We start from the raw sequence: 20,827 nt of genomic DNA on the forward strand, positions 1-20,827 counted from the left end.
TCTATAATTCAATTTCAGATTGGAATAGTCTATAATTCTGTGGTTTCACTAATTCTGACTATCCTTTGACTCACTCACCCAAAATTCCAGCAATTCTACCACATATATTGTGATTTACTTATTTTTATTGAAAACACAAAGTCATATTAAGGAAAAACACTTAAATAAATTAAAAATCATTCCACATTCCCCCCACACTAACACAATGGATTTCAGTTTGCATATTACCTTTTACATGCGAAAAGATTTTACAAAGTCACATAGTGCACATTCTCTTTTGTATTGTGCTTATGTTACTTACCATATCACAGACACATCCATGTGTTTACAGTCTTCCAAATAATTATTGTAGTGGGAGTATAATACTTCACTGTTTTCTTAGCCCACTTTCTTCCTTAACATGTAGATTATTTCCAATTCTTTGCTGTTATAAATAATGCAGACATAAACATCCTCATGCATTTACCTTTTTGGTTTTGTTTTTATATTATTCTTTAGGTTAAAATCTAGGAGTAGAATTTATGGGACAAAGATACGGTCATTTTTGGGGGCTCCCTCTATGTAGTAGCATATTGCATTCCCAAAAGGTTGTGTCTATTTAAAATGCCATCTGAAATGAATGCATTAAACAGTCTCTTTCTATAAAAAAAAAGAAAAAAAAATCAGAAGCACTAGGCAGTTTTCAACTTCCACATTTAAAGTTAAAAATAATTACTGTCTTTTTAAAAGGATGAAGAGTGTGGATAGATGGTCTAACAGATCACTAAAAGTTCAGATAACTTCAGGAATGCTTCCTAACTTTTCTCAAGTTTTGGCACACACAGAAAGTAATACTGTAGGCACACTGGGGAAAGTGGGCAAAGACGTTTCTGCCCAGAAGCTTCAGCCACCCAGGCTACCTCTGGCTGCCCCAAGGGATATGGGGCTCCACATCTAGGCACATCTATGACCCAAAGTGCATGGGTCATGAAGCGCTAATTGAGGAGAGGTTAAGTGACTCGATTCAAGTTACAAAAATCTAGTTAGTGGCACAGCTGGGAAATGAATGCAAATTTCTTCTCATCAATGTATTTTTTACTATGTCACAACTGTTCTACATGCTTTCTGGCTCTAAAATTCAATTTTGTATGCAGATATATACCTATACTTAAGAATAAAGAGGATTTCATAGCATGCTTGAACTAAAGACACCTAAACTAGCAATTTACATCAAAGCTGAAAATTAAAAATAGCTCTCAGCATCAGCAAATATTTGACTATTTTCTCTGCAATTTTTCAGATGTGCCATTCTTTTAAATTTAGTTTGTAAACTCTCAACAGTAATAATCTCTTGCACAGGATCTTGTATACTTCTTGCAGTCAGTAACTAAAGAAGAACAATAAATTATACACACTAAAAAGAAAAGAAAACTCAAAGTCAGTCCACATTCTAAATAAGTCTAACGGTGAAAAAAAAAAGTTGTTTTAAAATGTTGATTTTGTAGAGGTAGAGAAGATTCCCTCCTTGAATTTCAAATTCCTTGCTAGCTAAACAGAACCTTAATAGACACTAGTACATTACAGGGTCATAGGAGACATTTCATTCCACAGAATGATTCTGACCTACACCAGTGTTGATGCTACCAGGAGAAAATTTCACTATAAAGGTATTTTACCTTCTACCAAGTGTCCAACATTCCATATTACCTTTGAAAAGCAGAGATTATAGGGTGTTAACCTTACTGATTCAACTGTAAATATACATAGGATTTTTCTTGACCATTAATCACTGTACTAAAGTGAAGAGTGGGGGTTAGGCATGGGAATTTACCCATTATGTGCCCGGACACAATAATAAGTAAGGGACTCCAAACCCTGAATTCTTTTTTTTTCTCCCACTACACAGTGATTACTTGGTCATTTCTATGGATTCAGTCAGACATTATACACACAAACACACCCATGGGACCGCATAGCACTTGGAAGATTGCCCACTATTTCCCACTTATTAAGATCTGGATCATATTTCTCAATGCTCTGAAGATAAGTTCCTTTTGAGTAGGAATATCCCCCAGTGACATAAATACATCCATTCATGATGACGGCACCACACTCCATCCTCCTTTCCATCATGGGAGCGATTTCTCTCCATTCATTTTGTTCAGGGTCATAGCATTCCGTGATTGTAGTTTGTCCACCAACTAGATAGAGCTTATTTTCAAATGGAACTGAGCACAATCCATACTCTATTAAAAAGAAAAAAGCAAATTTTTATTAGGATAATGAACAAAAGAGATTCCTTAGGGTGATGATATAATGATCCCTTACAAGGCCGCAGACAAAAGTAGAGTAGTCTTGACATTTTGATTCCTCTACCACAACACTGAGCCATGAAATCCATCCCCGATCACCTGATTCAGATTACCTGTCCAGCCATTTTCTCTCAGGTAATCCTTAATCTGACTTTGCAGGATGCCAGGGAAGAGCTCATCCTCAGACCCTTCTGAGAGTTCCCCAGCACAGACACCTTTCATTCTACATCCACGTGTAACAGTTGTAGGGTCTCTCCGACGTTCTGACACAAAGACGCACGAGGTAACTAGTGCAGGTTCCTCTAGGTCTTAGCGGCCATCCCTACCACCATCCCTATCATCTGTAGCCTCTGCAGCCACGGGTGCCGCATGGATGACTCTGCTTGCCTCTCTCACAGCGCTCGTCAAGTTAAGGACACCAGGAGTTAGAGAAGCACAACCAGATTAGTGGGGAACTACTGTCTATCATCTTAAGAACCCCGTGAAAGACGCTCAAAGGCAGAGGGCTGCTGTGTGAGGGCTGGATCCTGGGCTGAGAGTCTGCCTCTAGGTGGGCAAGCCTTCTGTGCTGTTTTAATTTTTCCCATTTTATGTGTCTCCCCCTCCACATGCAAACCTGCTGGCTCTTCAAGGCATCAGGCTCTTTTGCAACCTCACGTCCTCTCCCTTCCCAGGACTGTGACTCGGGTGAGGCCAGCGAGGGGCCTAGAGCGCAAAACACAAGGCTGCTCTGCTCTCACTCGCGGAGGGACTCCAGTTCTGTGCCTCAAGCGAGCGTCTCTCCTCCCTCACCCTAGTCACAGGCATGCTGAGTCCCAGGCTTCTTCCACATCCCTATTTCTAGCACCACTACTGGCCTGTGAGTTCATTCTCTGGGAATAGCAACCAGAGGATTACACTTCAATACTTCCAGCTCCTGACGTTAGTCAGGAGCACTAACGTCAGTTTGCTGTCACTGAGCTGTTCCGTACGTCTAGAAACTCTTCTTTTCCCAAGTCTTTGCACAGCTGCCTCCTTCTTGTCATCTAGGTCTCATCTTATGATCATCTCCTTGGAGGGCCCTCCTCTGACCGCCCAACCTGAAGTAGCCAGTCAGGCATTTCCACCACATCACCCTGTTTTAATGTTCTCCACAGCACTTCTCATTATCTGATGTCTCTTCTTTACTGTCCCTCGACCCTCGGTCAGCATAGGACCTGTGTCCTGCCCACTACTCCATCCCAGCTGGAGAATGGCAAGTGTTTGGAACCTTTTAAGGACTCAATAAAAGGTTGTTGGATCAATGAATGAATTGTACTTTGTACCCTCTGTACCCAAATATGCACTCCCATTATATGCTAAAAAAGCTTATGGGGTGCCTGGGGGCTCAGTCGATTAAGTGTCTGACTTCAGCTCAGGTCATGATCTCGAGGTTCATGAGTTCGAGACCCGTGTCGGGCTCTGTGCTGACAGGTCAGAACCTGAAGCCTGCTTCAGATTCTGTGTCTCCCTCTCTCTCTCTGCCCCTTCCCCGCGCACGCTCTCTCTTTCTATCAAAAATAAATAAAAACATATAAAAAAATTAAATAAAACAAAAAATAAAAAAGCTTATCAACCCTTCTTTAGAAAGAGAATGTACAATCAAAAATGTGATTTCCCCTTTAAGGATGCAAGTACATTCTTATCAGTAAAGTTTCTGCTATCTAGGTTGTGAAGGCCAAGAAAAATCTCAGAAGATGGACATTTGTGCTTTGTTGTTCTCAAGTATCTGACATCCAGGAAAATAAGAATTCTTCCACCTGTAAAAACCCCATTTGTTACTTTCTAGTTATATACATGCAGAATTTTTTATAGAATTTAGTTGTTTCAGTACTTGTGAAATTAGAGAAATCATTCCATTAAATGGTCATGAAAATTAATGATGACTCAGAAATCTTATCCATTGGTGTTAAGTGATTCAACAATGAGTTCACTAGGCCTTTCTTAAATTTCAAAAAAATCCTCAATTTGTCGTTCTTATGTGAAGAACAGTATCACAAGGGGCCCTTGGCTGGCTCAGTCATTTGGGCGACCGACTCCTGATTTTGGCTCTGGTCATTATCTCACGGTTCATGGGTTTGGGCCCCGCATCAGGCTCTTGAGCTGACAGTGTAAAACCTGCTTGGGATTCTCTCTTCCTCTCTCTTTCTCTCTGCCCCTCCCCTCCTCGTGCTCTCTCTCTCCCTCTCAAAATAAATGAACTTTAATTTTTAAAAAACGTTTATTTATTTTTGAAGGAGAGAGAGACAGAGCACGAGCAGGGGAGGGGCAGAGAGAGAGGGAGACACAGAATCTGAAGCAGGCTCTAGGCTCTGAGCTGTCAGCACAGAGCCTGATGTGTGGGGCTCAAACTCACAAGCTGCAAGATCATGACCTGAGCTGAAATCGAACGCCCAACCAACAGAGCCACCTAGGTGCCCCATGAAAATAAATAAACTTAAAAAAAATTTTTTTTAAGTATCTCTATCTTCCTATAGCAGGAAAATGTTTAAGATAAGGTGATTCTTGGGTTTTTTCCCGTTACCCAAATACAACATAATGCTCTGTTATTGCTGATGGAAACTTTTTCTTCCTCAGCTGTAACGGCCTTTTTCTCTGTTGGTCACTCTATGAAGCTACTGAGCCTGAGGAACTGTGCCTTGTTTATTGAGCTCCCAGCACTATCCATAACTATACCTAACACTATACACAACATGTGGGAAACACTCAGCAAACCTCTGTTGGACCAATGAACGAGTGAACAATTTCAAACTAAGTATAAGAATGGTACCATCTGTCATGGCTCAAAAAGTTTACACACAACTATTCACTATAAATCCATAGCAGTCTGTATTTAGTATTCCATGAATGATATGAATAAAGCCATGTAGGGGCTCTGAGACAACCACGATATTTTCAGGTATTCAGTATACACTGAAATGATTTAGAACTTTTTCCTAAGATTGTTCTCATTGAAAAGACCTGTAAAGCTTATGTAATTTAACCTCTTTATTTTACTAGAAAGTAAAAGTCAAGAGCTTAAGCCACTGCCCAAGAGCAGTCATGTGAATAAATGGCGGAGCCAGAAAGAACTCTCTCCCCACTTGACAAGGCTCTCCATAGGTTTTTTTCTTTATCACATCCTGCTTCTTCCCTGTTCTTCCCACACTCTTCTTTCCCAGCTCATCCCTTAACTAGTGCTGTTTCCCAAGACTCTGTCCTTAGTTGTACTTAGTCCCACCCTTGCAGGGCACCTCAACCATCTCCACACCCACAGTCATCACCTCCAAGCAAATGACACCCAGATCTCTAAAGTCAGCCTCACTCTTCCTCCTGGGCCGCAGACCCACACTTCCCATTGCCTGCTGGACAGCTCTTCTGGGTGATCCAACCAGTCCTTCACAGTTAACTACAAAACTAAGTTCCAACTCAGCTCCTCTCTTCTGTTCCCACCACCTCCTCCTTCCCATGGTGAATCCATAATATTCCTCATATCTACCTGTTTTCACCTCCTAATGCTTCAGGCTTTCAGCATTTCTCACCTGGGTTATTATAACAGTTTCAGCAGACTTCTGGTCTTCTCCTAATCTATTCTGAAAGGCTCTAAAACCTTTGTTAGTTCACCATTTTTCAAATTCTCCTAACTGCCATTCAAAGCCCTCTATGGTACACTCCTCCACTGAACTCTCCCATCCACTCTCTCATTCTACCCTCTCACATCCCATCATATACATCCACTCCCAGGTACTGGAATATACCTGGAACTTGCCCCTCTGCTTCCCATCATTAACTTCCTCCCTCAAAAAATACCTTAATTGTATCCATTCTTTAAGGACTAAATCATAACAGTGAACTCCTGGAAGCCTTCTAAGATTTTCAGATTCCCCTTATTCTCAAGCTCTTTCTACCTTCAATTTTAATGGCACTTATTTCTACAACTGTCTTATATTCCTGTTATGTATGTATATTTCCTTCTAAATTCTGAGCTCCTATAGCAGTAGAGACTCACTCTTAACCATCTTTGTGTCTTACATAATAACTTGAATGGTACCCGTCCTGAGGTAAGGTCTCAATAAATGTTATCTTTAATTTAATGGAATTGGAGTCCCCTGTTTTCTAACTAAACAAAACCACCACCCTTGGGGCACCTGGGTGGCACAGTGGGTTAAGCATCTGACTTTGGCTCAGTCATGATCTTGCAGTCCGTTGAGTTCGAGCCCCATGTCAGGCTCTGTGCTGACAGCTCAGAGATTGGAGCCTGCTTCAGATTCTGTCTCCCTCTCTCTCTGCCCCTCCTCCACTTGTTCTCTCTCTCTCTCAAAAATAAACATTAGAGAATTAAAAAAAAATGTCTCCCTCTCTCTCTGCCCCTCCCCTGCTTGCACTCTGTCTCTAAAATAAACAAACGTTAAAAAAAAGGGGGGGCGCCTGGGTGGCTCAGTTGGTTAAGCATCTGACTTTGGCTCAGGTCATGATCTCACAGTTCGTGGGTTCCAGCCCCACACTGGGCTTTGTGCTGATGGCTCAGAGCTTGGGGCCTGCTTCAGATTCTGTGTCTCCCTCTGTCTCTGCCTCTCCCCGACTTGCGCTCTCTCTCTAAAATAAATAAACATGAGGGGTGCCTGGGTGGCTCAGTCAGTTGGGCATCCAACTTCAGCTCAGGTCATGATCTCACAGTTTGTGAGTTCAAGCCCCTCATCAGGCTCTGTGCTGACAGCTCAGAACCTGGAGCATGCTTTGGATTCTGTATCTCCCTCTCTCTCTGACCCTCCCCAGCTCACACTCTGTCTCTTTCTCTATGAAAAATAAATAAATGTTAAAAAAAAATTTAATAAAATAAATAAACATTAAAAAAATAAAGCAAAAAACAAAAACAACAACAAAAAAAACGAAAACCACCGACCTCAAAGGCATTAAGAAAAAAAAAAAGATAACATTTATAGTACCTTTTAAAAATAAGAGTAGTCATGATTTCTTTTGTGGTCTAAGCTACAGATCTGTAAGGCAGACTTGAAACTGACATTTTATGTTCCTCAGGAGGCGCTCTGAAAGTGTGTAAGAGGCACACCTCGCCACAGTTCAGCAGAGGCAGGCCCTATGCCTTCAAGGGCGAAGGAGCTAACAGACCAGTTGAATGAAGCAGGCTGGGAGTAAGAAGAGCAACGGCACGGATGCCAGGTCCATGATGTGATAGGAATGGGAGAGACTGGTGACATGGAGCACAGAAGTGCCATCTATACAAATTTTAGGATTGCTTGTTATAGCTTCTAGAAGAATGCTGGTGCAATTTTGTTTGGGATTGTATTGAATGTGTAGATAAGTTTGGGTAGTATTGACATTTTAACTTTATTCTTCCAATCCATGAGCATGGAATGTTTTTCCATTTCTTTATATCTTCTTCAATTTCCTTCATAAGCTTTCTATAGTTTTCGGCATACAGATCTTTTACATCTTTGGTTAGGTTTATTCCTAGGTATTTTATGCTTCTTGGTGTGATTGTGAATGGGATCAGTTTATTTGTCTTTCTGTTGCTTCACTATTAGTGTATAAGAATGCAACTGATTTCTGTACATTGCTTTTGTATCCTGCAACTTTGCTGAATTCATGTATCAGTTCTAGTAGACTTTTGGTGGAGTCTATCTGGTTTTCCATGTATAATATCATGTCATCTGCAAAGAGTGAAAGCTTGACTTCATCTCTGCCAATTTTGATGCCTTTGATTTCCTTTTGTTGTCTGATTGCAGACGCTAGAACTTCCAACACTATGTTAAACAACAGCAGTGACAGTGGACATCTCTGTCGTGTTTCTGATCTCAGGGGGACAGCTCTCAGTTTTTCCCCATTGAGGATGATATTAGCTGTGGGCTTTTCATAAATGGCTTCTATGATGTTTAAGTATGTTCCTTCTATCCCGACTTTCTTGAGGGTTTTTATTAAGAAAGGATGCTGAATTTTGTCAAATGCTTTTTCTGCATCGATTGACAGGATCATATGGTTCTTATCTTTTCTTTTATTAATGTGATGTATCACATTGATTGATTTGCGAATGGTGAACCAGCCCTGCAGCCCAGGAATGAATCCCACTTGATCATGGTGAATAATTCTTTTTATATGCTGTTGAATTCAATTTGCTAGTATCTTATTGAGAATTTTTGCATCCATATTCATCAGGGATATTGGCCTGTAGTTCTCTTTTTTTGCTGGGTCTCTGTCTGGTTTAAGAATCAAAGTAATGCTGGCTTCATAGAATGAGTCTGGAAGTTTTCCTTCCCTTTCTATTTTTTGGAATGGCTTGAGAAGGATAGGCATTATCTCTGCTTTAAATGTCTGGTAGAATTCCCCAGGGAAGCCATCTGATCCTGGACTCTTACTTGTTGGGAGATTGAATAGCCAAAGTAATCTTGAAGAAGACCAAAACGGGAGGCATCATGATCCCAGACTTTAGCCTCTACTACAAAGCTGTAATCATCAAGACAGCATGGTATTGGCACAAAAACAGACACATAGACCAATGGAATAAAATAGGGACTCCAGAATTGGACCCACAAAAGTATGGCCAACTAATCTTTGACAAAGCAGGAAAGAATATCCAATGGAAAAAAGACAGTCTCTTTAACAAATAGTGCCGGGAGAACTGGACAGCAACATGCAGAAGAATGAAACTAGACCACTTTCTTACACCATTCACAAAAATAAACTCAAAATGGATAAAGGACCTGAATGTGAGACAGGAAACCATCAAAACCCTAGAGGAGAAAGTAGAAAAAAACCTCTCTGACCTCAGCCGCAGCAATTTCTTGATACATCTCCAAAGGCAAGGGAATTAAAAGCAAAAATGAACTATCGGGATTTCACAAAATAAAAATCTTCTGCACTGCAAAGAAAACAGTCAACCAAACTAAAAGGCAACCACGAACAGGAAAAGACATTTGCAAATGACATATCGGACAAAGGGCTAGTATCCAAAATCTATAAAGAGCTCACCAAACTCCACACCTGAAAAACAAATAACCCAGTGAAGAAATGGGCAGAAAACATGAATAGACACTTCTCTAAAGAAGACATCCGGATGGCCAATAGGCACATGAAAAGATGCTCAACGTTGCTCCTCATCAGGGAAATACAAATCAAAACCACACTCAGATATCACCTCACACCAGTCAGAGTGGCTAAAATGAACAAATCGGGAGACTACAGATGCTGGAGAGGATGTGGAGAAACAGGAACCCTCTTGCACTGTTGGTGGGAATGCAAACTGGTGCAGTCACTCTGGAAAACAGTGTGGAGGTTCCTCAAAAAATCAAAAATAGATCTACCTAGGACCCAGCAATAGCACTGCTAGGAATTTACCCAAGGGATACAGGAGTGCTGATGCATAGGGGCACTTGTACCCCAATGTTTATAGCAGCACTTTCAACAATAGCCAAATTATGGAAAGAGCCTAAATGTCCATCAACTGATGAATGGATAAAGAAGCTGTGGTTTATATATACAATGGAATACTACTTGACAATGAGAAAGAATGAAATATGGCTCTTTGTAGCAACGTGGATGGAATGGGAGAGTGTTATGCTAAGTGAAATAAGTCATACAGAGAAAGACAGATACCATATGTTTTCACTCTTATGTGGATCCTGAAAAACTTAACAGAAGACCATGGGGGAGGGGAAGGAAAAAAAAAGTCAGAGAGGGAGAGAGCTAAAGCATAAGAGACTCTTAAAAACTGAGAACGAACTGAGGGCTGATGGGGGTGGGAGGGAAGGAAGGGTGAGTGATGGGTATTGAGGAGGGCACCTGTTGGGATGAGCACTGGGTGTTGTATGGAAACCAATTTGACAATAAATTTCATATTAAAAAAAAAAAAGCATGCAGCACTGAGATAATGAATTAAAAAAAAAAAAAGTGCCATCTAAAAGGGAACAGCCACTACTTGGCTCCAGTGATTGCTGACAGAAAGGAATGTGGTCTGAGGTCATTATAATTTTTCTAAAGGCCAGGAATCATGATTTTTATTTAAGAACTACCGAATTTTATTTTTTTTAAAAAATTTTTTTTTTTCAACGTTTTTTTATTTATTTTTGGGACAGAGAGAGACAGAGCATGAACGGGGGAGGGGCAGAGAGAGAGGGAGACACAGAATCGGAAACAGGCTCCAGGCCCCGAGCCATCAGCCCAGAGCCCGACGCGGGGCTCGAACTCACGGACCGCGAGATCGTGACCTGGCTGAAGTCGGACGCTTAACCGACTGCGCCACCCAGGCGCCCAAGAACTACCGAATTTTAAATATTGGTGGCAAGTCAGTTAAAAATATTTTAAACACTGTACCCCAAAAAGAACATACCAGGCAGCATGCTAATTTGCTACCTTTGTTTCTTACATTGTCACAAAAAAGTCCAATATAAAGCAAAACTTTACAAACAGAATTATATGATCCCATTGATTTGTACTCTAATTTAATATTTATTTCTGACTGATTTTTCAGTTGGCCATGGATTTTCATGCTTTCGCTTACATCTTTTAGACTCCCTTTCAAGCAGTTAACAAGCCATATGCTACTTAAATATGTTATAGGACATTTATTTTTAAAGGAACCCTTTATGAAATTTATATTAAATTTGTAATGTAAACAACTGCCCTCTAATTTGTTAATCTGAGTTTTCATATATTGGATTTTCTTTGTAAAGATGTCAAAGTAATATCTAACTGATAAGGTTAACATGAAGATCAAATGAGACAACAGTGCAATTGTTAAGAACATGGCCTCCCAGCCAGATTGCCTGGTTTTGAACCTCATCTCTAACAAGCACTAGCTAGCAGACCTTAGGCAATTCATTTACCATGTCTGTGCCTCAGTGGCCTGCAAAATGAGATAATAGTAGTACCTCGCTCACAGGATTGCTGTAAGGTTTAAATAGATTAAGACATAAAAAATTATTAGACTAGTTAGTGCCTGATGCATACTTACTAACTAAAAGTTAGCTATTACTCCATACAAGCCAGTATTACTACTTTCCATTATAACTTCGCTGACCATAACAGAAAGTGGTGGGGAGTCTGCGATAATTACATCTGGGCTACTAGGAGATAGGCTGCCTGTTCCATGTCTTCAGAGCCAGGCCAGTCTGTGGCCGAAGTCTCTTCTTATGCAAAGCCCAGGACATATGGATATGCAGCACCAGATTCAGTGCGCTTCACCTCAACTGCCAGATGAAACTGGTCAAAAGCAGGAGAGCCTGGTCCCTTCAGAAGAGACAGACTGCTTCGTGGCTATAGCACAGATTATACAATCAGACTGCTTAAATGAATCCTGGTCTGCCACTTCCAAACTGTGTGACCTTATCCTTTCTAGCCTCCATTTCTAAATACGTAAAATGGGGGTGAACAATACCTACTCGTAAGGTTATAGATAGAATTTAAGGTAATACGACATGTAAGGTGCTTAATCAGTAGCTGACCTACAGAAAGTGTTCAAGAAGGTTAACAACTGCTATCACTCTCAGATGATTCAAGCTTGGGAATTTCCAATTATGCTTACCAGTGTCTCACATAGAAACCTTATGCTATATGGAAAATCATCCAAAGTAGTATAGTGATACGGTGATATGAATCTTACCTAAGGAAAAATCTTAAACATATATCAAAGAGACATGTCAAAGAAAAAAGCCACAGAAGGCAGAAGGCTGGCCATTCCTTGTGGATGGACCACATGTCCCCTTCATGACTGTCAAAGTAAGGCCAGCATGGGGTTCTGTACATCACAGGAGTGAGTGCTTAATAATTACTGGTGCCCAGAGAGAACATGCTAAAAAGAAGAAACCATCTCCTGTTGAACTGAATCAATGAGTAATCTTCCCGACTATTTGACAGACTAGTGCTTTTTAACTGTCTATAAAAACTGTGTTTTATATAATGCATATAAATGAAAGAAAGCACACAATAGAGGAATAGGAAACACAACAAAAGAATCTAGAAAATTTTGGGGCACCTGGGTGGCTCAGTCAGTTGAGTATCTGACTTCGGCTCAGGTCATGATCTCACGGTTCATGAGTTTGACCCCACGTCGGGCTCTGTGTTGACAGCTCAGAGCCTGGAGCCTGCTTTGGATTCTGTGTGTGTGTGTCTCTCTCTCTGCCCCTTCCCACTCACACCATGTCTGTGTTTCTCAAAAATGAATAAACATTAAAAAAATTTTTTAAATAAAAAGAATCTAGAAAATTTTAAAAAGAAACTACCACTTTTAACCACACAGGCTTAAAATGTATTCCGTAAAGACATCGGGGAAAGCATTTGTAGATGTGACCTAATTGGAACTACCTGTGATTATGGCTGGATGGGCATATGAATATTTTGAGCCTTTTAATTACACCCATGTGCAGTCTGCTATAAATCTAGCATTTTCTATTTCCAGGCCATTTTTAGCTGTACAACATGTACTATTTGAAACAGTATTTTATTACCTGGATGTGGGCTGGAGGTGATGAGGCTCCATTCATTGATATCTGAATTGTAGCTCTGGACCTTATCATAGGTGCAACTTCCTCTGTAGCCGCAGTGGCCGCCGATGACGTAGATAACTTCATGTAAGACGCAGGCAGTTGCATTTCCCACGCCTGTGTGTTAATTAAAATCACACTGAATACTGGGCTCAGTTTATTGTTTCTGTTATTACTGATAGTAGATGCAAGGTCCTGTGCTAGGTGCTATGAGGGATAGAAGGATGAACAAGAGAGGCTCCTTGCACTCTTTTAAAAGAGGGTGAGACACTTACACCAATAGTTAGAACACAGGGTACAGAAACACCGTGAACGTTCAGAGCAAGGAAACATTGCTTTGAGGAGGGAAGTCAGATAGCAGGTGGCCGACTCTGACCTGGACCCCGGTAGGTAGGACTGTGGCAGGTAGAGGTGAGAGGAAGCCATCCTAAGCAGAGGGCAAGGCAAGCGCAGAGGCTTAGTGGGCAATGTCTAGAGGCCCGGATTGATGCCAGCACACGGAAGGGCCCGTGGCAAACCTGGGGCTGTCGTGTGGGAATTAAAGCCGACATCGTAAGTTGAAGCCACATCACAAAGGATCCTGGCACTCAACTAAGAAATGTGGACTTCATTCAGCAGGATTTTTAAGATTTTTAAGCAGAGGAAGGGAGAGACTACAAAAGCAGAAGACAGAGTCAGAAAGATCTAGGTATTGGCCCAGGTACAAAGTACTGAGGGCCTGATTTAGGAGGGGCTTTGGGTATGGAGACAAGACGCACAGATAAGCCTTGATGACTGACTGTGCCAGAAACAAACAAAACTGATTCTGAGGTCCTAAGCTCAGAAAACCAGGACACCCTGATGCCCTAAGAAAATGAGGAGGAAGAAATGAGTTCGGCAGGGAAGGAAGACATCAGATTAGTTGAATACATCAGTTTAGTCTTTCAAACAACTTTTATTTACCACTGGTACATGCTGGGTGCAGTTCAATCTCCTTGTGTATTTCTACTCCAACACAAAAGTGAGTTTATAAGCAGGGCAGTTACGATAAGAGAGGGAAAAAAAGTCAGGAGCTCCTAAACTTCAGCCAAGTATTTATTTCTTCTCTGTACATCCCTAAACCAAAAAAGGAAATGAATTTGAAATTTGACTCTACCCAATTTACATTCTGATCACCAGGGGAAGCTGCCAGTTCACTTCATGACGACAAAACAAAACAAACTGGGAAAAGTAACGTTACTCTTGCAACTTAGAAAAATGAGAAACTTAAAACTCAAAATCAGCACTGGCCAAAGCTGCGCATGACTGACACAGTGTTACCCTTCCCAGGGACAATTAGTTACAATCAGGAATCAAAACTTCAATGTCAAAGTATAAATAAAACTTTGAAATTTCAAGCCCAGCTGGTTGGGATGGGGGGCTTCCGTGCATGAGGGTCTCCCATTCTACTCAAGGTGAAGGCAAAAAACAGATAATGGCTTTCTTTCACAGTGGACGCACCATTGAAGCATTTTCTTTTCAGCAAGCATGTTTCACACATGATTTAACAGGGGTGCCTGGGTGGCTCAGTCAGTTGAGCGACTGACTATGGCTCAGGCCATGATCTCACAGTAGGTGAGCTTGAGCCCTGCATTGGGCTCTGTGCTGACAGTTCAGAGCCTGGAGCCTGCTTCGAATTCTGTGTCTCCCTCTCTCGCTGCCCCTCTCCCAGGGGCACTGGGGACTCTGTGTGTGTGTGTGTGTGTGTGTGTGTGTGTGTGTGTGTGTGTACATGTGTGTGTCTCTCTCTCTCAAAAATAAACATCAAAAAAAATTTTTTAACATGATTTAACAAAATTGCAGTAAAGTAATAAATTTTCATCCTCACAGAAATATGCTCTTCACTAGGAAAGCACTGGAACTGTTATCTCATTATCTCATTGGCAGAAACTTTTCCACGTTGACAATAGCTGCTAAAATATTTGAACTTTCTTTGTCTCTTTAGTAGGAAAGGAGTCATGACAACCTTCAGGAACATCCTGGGGAGAAGACCAGGAATCAGCGGTCAAGCTCAGGCAGAGTCCAAAACCACAAAACCAGAGCAGCAACAGTAGTGGGCCTTATGCCCCCTTCTCCCGCTCTATCACCTACTGCGGCAGAACCTTCGGGCATGCAGGAGAATGGGCATGATTTAATATGAAAGACACCTTTTTAAAGTTTATTTTTTTATTTTGAGAGAGAGAGAAAGAGAGCGAGCAGGGGAGGGGCAGAGAGAGAGGGAGGGAGACAACCTCAAGCAGGCTTCATGCTGTCAGCGCAGAGCCCGACGCGAGGCTCTACCTCACCAATGGTGAGTGGGACACTTAACCGACTGAGCCACCCAGTCGCCCCTAATATGAAAGATATTTTTGTTCTATCAAAGTTGACATGTTCTTCTATAATGACCTTTATTATGACAATAATGAACAACGAATAATGACAAGAGTACCTAACACTTACTGAGTGTTTACTTTGCTCCAGAGACTGTTCTACACACTTCACGTGCATAAATTCATTTAATCCTCTCAAAACCCTAAGCTATATAATGTTGTCACCCCCACTGTACAGACCATAAAACCGAGGCACAGGGAGATTAAACAATTTGCCTGAGCACACCAGCAAGTAAGTGGAAAGTTGGGATTTGGACCGCAGTTTGGCTTCAGAAGCAATGTGCCTGATCACAAGACCATCCGGCCTCTCAGGCTTCCTGCTTGTCATCCAACGATCACACCAGGTCAGATTCCCAGACCAGGTCAGATTCCCACACCCTCCCTAGTGTTAAAAAAGAAACAGAAAGCCCTGGGAAGGAACATTTGGGATAAAATGACACAAATTTAGTAACAACCTACCAGTTGTTTTTGTGCAACTCTCCAGCACAAATGAATAAATGTAATTAAGATTCCAGCTTAACTTTTCTGCCAGTGGGAGGGAAGGAGAGCAAGGCTAATATAGTACTGGACACAGCAGAAAATACAGTGTTTATCAGACAGACATTGAGACCCAATAGTGCACCTGGCTGTGTGGACCACATGAGGGAGGGTATGGGATCTGCCTTATCTTCTACTCTATGAAACAAGACTTGAATCACAAAAAGAAGGGGCTATCTGTCTCCAGTTTTTGAGAGAATGTAATTTGTTACACTCTACAGGGACCAAACCTTTCAAAGTTTTAATGAAAGACCCTTTAAAAGAGAGATGACCACATAATGAGAGGGAGAAAGCTGAATATTTAAAAGCAGGATTGAAAAGGATTCAATTTCAAGAGTAAGCAAGCAAAAAAAAAAAAAAAAAAATTAAGTATAAACTAATAAAACTACCCAGCTTTCTCCCTTCATTTAGACTTTGACTTAAATATATATTCTTAAGACCTGAAGCAAGACCTAGGCTTGAAACAGGCTGAAGAGTAAGTAGAATGAGTTATACTGTTTTCTTATATAAATGATTTTTTTCTAGTCTGAGTAGCATATTCTGATCACATAACCTCAAACAAGTTGGGGACTGTTATACCATGCTTTTACTTGGAACATTCTGTCCACAATTACTTGTATAATCTATTATAGTTCCTAGGTAGCATTCCAAAAGTGAAAAGTTCTTTTAAAGTTATTTGCACGATAATTTAGATCACTGGTCTTAACTTCAAGCCCTTAAAAAATATTGGGGCCCCTGGGTGGCTCAGTCGATTAAGCATCCGACTCTTGGTTTCAGCTCAGGTCATGATCTCAGTGTCATGAGTTCAAGCCCCCCATTAGGCTCTGTGCGGACAGTGGAGAGTCTGCTTGGGATTCTCTCTCTCTCCTTCTCTGCCTCTCCCCGACTTGCACTGTCTCTGTCTCTCTCAAAATAAACTTAAAAAAAAAAAACACTTAAAAATAGAGAATAAATGTAATCTGTACTTACCTTTAATCATGTTTGCAATAGGAATCCATTTCTCTTTTAATGGGTCATAGAACTCAGCCTCTTCTGCAGGAGCCCCTTTTCTGTAACCACCTAAAGCATAGACACAGCCACCCAACGTGACTGCACAGTGGTAATACCTGGCATTGAGCATTGGCAAACCTTCTGTCCATTCATCGCTTTCACTGTTATAGATCCACACTGTGTCAAGAGCTTCTATATTATCCGTCCTATAACCCCCAGTTACATAAATGTTGGGTCCCAAACATGTAACACCATAGCTCTCCCTAGTATAGTCTGGTATTTCTGCTCCCTGAATCCAAACATTTGTCAGAGGATCCCATATATGAACCTCTGATAAAGGATGCCAGTAATAGCCTCCAATGATGTACATTGTGGCTGTGGACCTCTGAGAAATCTCTTTATGCAGGGGATTCAAAGCATTATATATTAGAGATCGTATCTTATTTTCGGTTAGGAGGCAGCTTCTTTGAAGACCTAAAGCTGTTTTTAAATACACTGGATCTATATCTATGTTCACATAGCTTAGTAGATTATACAGGCATTCAATTCGATTTTCTACATCATGAGCAGTCCACTTAATAACAGGCTCTATGATAGCTTCTTCTTTCCAAACACTGAGATTCTTTCTGGACAATATAAAGAGAAACTTTTCAAGGCTGATTTCCAAAAATTCTTCTTGTTGCCACACTTCCTTAAACCTTGAACACAGAATTCTTCGAGATTCCTTCTCTAGTTCTGGACACACGTGAAATTCTGCAAAGGAGTGCATTCCAATACAATTATCAATATCCAAGTGCCTTACCAAAAACTGCTCACAAGCTTTCTTTACTGAAAGGAACTGCAGCAGATCGGCTGCTTCAAGCAGGCTTTGAACATTTCTTTTAGTTATTTCAATCTGGGAAGTGTATGCATAATTCACAAGGCCTTCCAAAATATCATGGTGGATGCCAGAGATTTTTATTTTATTTTTAAATTTTTCTTTCATGTCAGCTGTGAACATTGCCTTAAAATAATTGCTGCAAGCAGCTAAAACAGCTCGGTGACAATGGAAGATTATGCCTGAAGGACACTGAAGGGTAATATCAGTAAATAATCCATCCAAGTAAAATGTTCTGAATGCATCCAGAAAATCCACTGGATGCGTCGTATCCTTGAAATGGTAAATATAATCTTCTTGTCCTTTGAGAGCCATGGCTGCAATAAACATGAAATAAATGTGTTTTCAATTTTGCATATTACTGAAAATAATCAATGCTAAATATGCCAATCCTTATGATGATACTCTAAAGCTAGACTAAGTAACAAATGCAAAATGTGGATACACTATTTCGTCATTTATGTGATGGTCAATCTAAATTCGGGGTCACTTTGAGCCTGAAATGAGGCCCCTAGGATTTTCAGTAGTCCTTTAAATAAAAAATATTGATTTGCTACCCCATTCACCCAGTCTCCGAAATCCGACCCTAGTTGGCGGTCGGAGAGAGAGAACCCACGCTTGGCAAACCGAGTGTCCGGGCGGGTCACCCCAATAGAGACCGGACTTTGGCCGTCTTGGCTCGGCCCCAATTCAACCTTTTTCACTAGCTCCGTCTCCCTTGGGAGTCGTCTCGAGATGCCAAAAAGGGGGCGATCGAAATATGACTAGAAATGAAGAAATCTTGGAAAAGGGAAACCTTGTACCTTTCGGCTTAAGAAAGGAGCGAAAAGAAAGCTGCCGGGCTGCTGTCCCTCCATCCCTGCGCCCCCTCCCCCGCGCCTGCCGCAGGGGTTTCCGCGCGCCCCGCGCCTGGGCCCCGGGCCCGCGTTCCCGCCCGGAGACCGCCCCGCCCCGGGCCTGGCGCGGGGACTCGACTCGAGGGCGCCGCGCGCCGCCCGCCGGGCCGGTGCCCGCGTCCCCTCCGCCCCGGGACGCAGCACAGGTGTGGGGAGGGCACGCGGGCGGCCCCGCGCTCGGCCCGGCCCGGCGCCCGCGCGGCCATTGTCTCCGCGCCCCTGCCGCGGGCGGGCTCGGGAGGCGGCGCGGCCTCGCTCTCCCGCGCTCGGCCCCGCTCGCTCCCCTCGGGCTGGCCCCGGGCGGCGGCGCCGCAGCGCACCTACCTCCGGCGGCGGCTCCCGGGCACGGTGCGGGCCAACGGGCTAGCGGCGAGCGGGGGCTGGGGCGCCTTCGGACCCTCTGACCATCTTTGGAAGAAGCGCGGCGGAGGGTGCCTGCTAGTGCAGCTCCAGCCCACAAGCGGCTCCTATTTTGGTGCCCTGGCTGCTCCCCGCCTCCAGCCCAACAGCCCCCCGCGCGGCCTGGGCGCGGGGCCACTCGCGGGAACTCCCCGGTGGCGGGGCCGCGCTGCGAGCAGGGGCGGGGCGGCCGGGCACGCGGCTGCAGCCCCTTCCCGGCCGTTCCCCCCTGCAGCAGGTGGGAAGTCAGCTCCGAGGAGACCGCCTGCGCGACTAGCTTTCTGCTCCTTCCTTAGGTCTGAGCCTCACACACAGCACACACCCCCGAGCGTTTTTCTCTAGACACTCTGAAGTCCACATCTGGAGGCTGAGAGAGGGATGCCCTTTCCCCCTCCTTCAGTAGCTCTCACAGGCCAGGCCCTAGAGGGAGAGATGGAGGGGAAAGTGCGCAGCAAACCTTAAAGGTCTGGGGCTGAGGTTGCCTTCAGAATGCCAGAATAAGTGTCGCTTTCCCACCAACATCATCCCGCCCCCAGCGGAGCACTCAACTCAGGAGGGAGCCCCTGGGGCTGATTTGCACACTACAGACTAACCTGGAAGCTTTAAGATAAACTGAGAGCAGCCAGGGTCAAGGATTCAAGTTCACATATTTAAAGCAGAGTAGCCGAAGAAGCAGCCTCCAGTCTTTCTTCCTGATGACAGCAAGTCCAGTCATATAAAGACGTCCATGTGCTACACAGACGGCATCCATCCATTCATTTGCAAGTTTTTATTGAGTGTCTGATAGGGCTAGGCACTGGTAATTAGAGCTCTTAGGGAGCTGACAGTCTAGCCATGTAAGGGAGGAAAGGGACCAGGATGAAATGAACATCAGAGGCCCAGTGTGTTTCTCAAAGTATGGTCTGAGAGAATATACAAATGGACAATGGCCAAACTATGTATGACAACACAACTCTGAACCACGTAAGAAGCTCAGGAAGCCAAACCATAACCTCTGCATCTGGACCAGAACAGTTAGGACATCCTCAAGGACTGCCAAGTTCCCTCTTTTTGCTGGACTTCCAACTCAGGAGCAACCAGAGAAAGCCAACTGCTCCCCAAACCAATCACATAAAACACCCCTTGCTTCTAGCAGCCTGCCTCTAGCTTTCCCAGGCCAGAAACCTCCAGTCCGAACATACCTTCCCCCTTTTTTTCAGTTTTATAAACCTTTCCCACTCCTCTGCCTGCCTTTGAGCCTCTCCCAAAGGCAAGTAATGGGGGCTTACTCTGTTGCTATAGCAAAATCTGAGTAAGTAGCATCTGCTTGTTCTCGTTTGGGTGGTTTTAGTTTAATTCTGCAGGTCAGTCTCAACTGAATTATGTGGGATCATAGTTATGCAGCATCCCACAAACACCACCAGGTCTCTGGGGTGGAGACCTAGGAATCTGTATTCTAACAAGGGCATCAGGTGATTCTTTTGCAAAGTTAGAAGAATGGATGTTGGACCCAAAATGGAAGAAAAACAAAAGGTTCACTATTTCAACCTCAGGTAAACAGTTTGATAGAGAGGAAAAAGTATATGAGATTTTTGTTTCAGGCTCAAGTTTCATCTCTGCCACTTTTATAACATATAGCCTTCAGGAAGTACCAAAATTTCTCTGATCCTTAGTTTTCTGATATGTAAGACAGAAAATACCAATATTTTCTCAACATAACATTATTGGAAGGATAAAATAAAATTACAAATGTGAGAGTGCATAGGATGTGGCATAAAAATGTTACATATGAAAGCTATTATAATGAAAGGGTATTTACACTTAATTTTCCATCAAAACCTTAATTTGGAAATTCGTAATTGTAAACATTTCTTCAAAAAATTATGAACTTTATAGTAAATTGTAATTATAGACAGCTTGTCCTTCACAACTGATAGTGATGTTATTCTTGGTGTTATTGTGACTGATTGAAGAGGGGGCA

At 42.6% G+C, this 20,827-nt stretch overlaps 1 protein-coding gene across 2 annotated transcripts; it reads right to left on the reverse strand.

Annotated features, from left to right (window-relative positions):
- Nucleotides 1–107: 107 nt before the first annotated feature.
- KLHL23 (kelch like family member 23) lies at nucleotides 108–19,321 on the reverse strand. Of its 2 annotated transcripts, none has more exons than XM_060621571.2 (4): nucleotides 18,793–19,321; nucleotides 16,675–17,889; nucleotides 12,746–12,898; nucleotides 108–2,225 (listed from the first exon to the last, which is right to left on the reverse strand). In XM_060621571.2, exons 2-4 carry the CDS (start codon nucleotides 17,885–17,887, stop codon nucleotides 1,915–1,917), a joined length of 1,677 nt encoding a protein of 558 aa, XP_060477554.1. In that variant the 5' UTR covers nucleotides 17,888–17,889; nucleotides 18,793–19,321; the 3' UTR covers nucleotides 108–1,914. The 2 variants fall into 2 exon arrangements, with proteins under 2 accessions (XP_060477554.1, XP_060477555.1); XM_060621572.2 differs by lacking the exon at nucleotides 18,793–19,321 and adding an exon at nucleotides 18,376–18,487.
- Nucleotides 19,322–20,827: the final 1,506 nt, after the last annotated feature.

This window comes from Panthera onca, chromosome C1 (genome assembly GCF_046562875.1).
Source record: "Panthera onca isolate mPanOnc1 chromosome C1, mPanOnc1 haplotype 2, whole genome shotgun sequence".
Taxonomy (NCBI): domain Eukaryota; kingdom Metazoa; phylum Chordata; class Mammalia; order Carnivora; family Felidae; genus Panthera; species Panthera onca.

What these genes read in the sequence shown, in the direction of transcription:
- KLHL23 (XM_060621571.2), bottom strand. Translation starts at nt 17,887, where the DNA reads ATGGCTCTCAAAGGACAAGAAGATTATATTTACCATTTCAAGGATACG. An exon ending in TATTGCAAACATGATTAAAG is followed by an intron (nt 12,899 to 16,674) that starts GTAAGTACAGAT and finishes ATTAACACACAG; the next exon opens with GCGTGGGAAATGCAACTGCC. An exon ending in CACCTCCAGCCCACATCCAG is followed by an intron (nt 2,226 to 12,745) that starts GTAATAAAATAC and finishes TCTTTTTAATAG; the next exon opens with AGTATGGATTGTGCTCAGTT.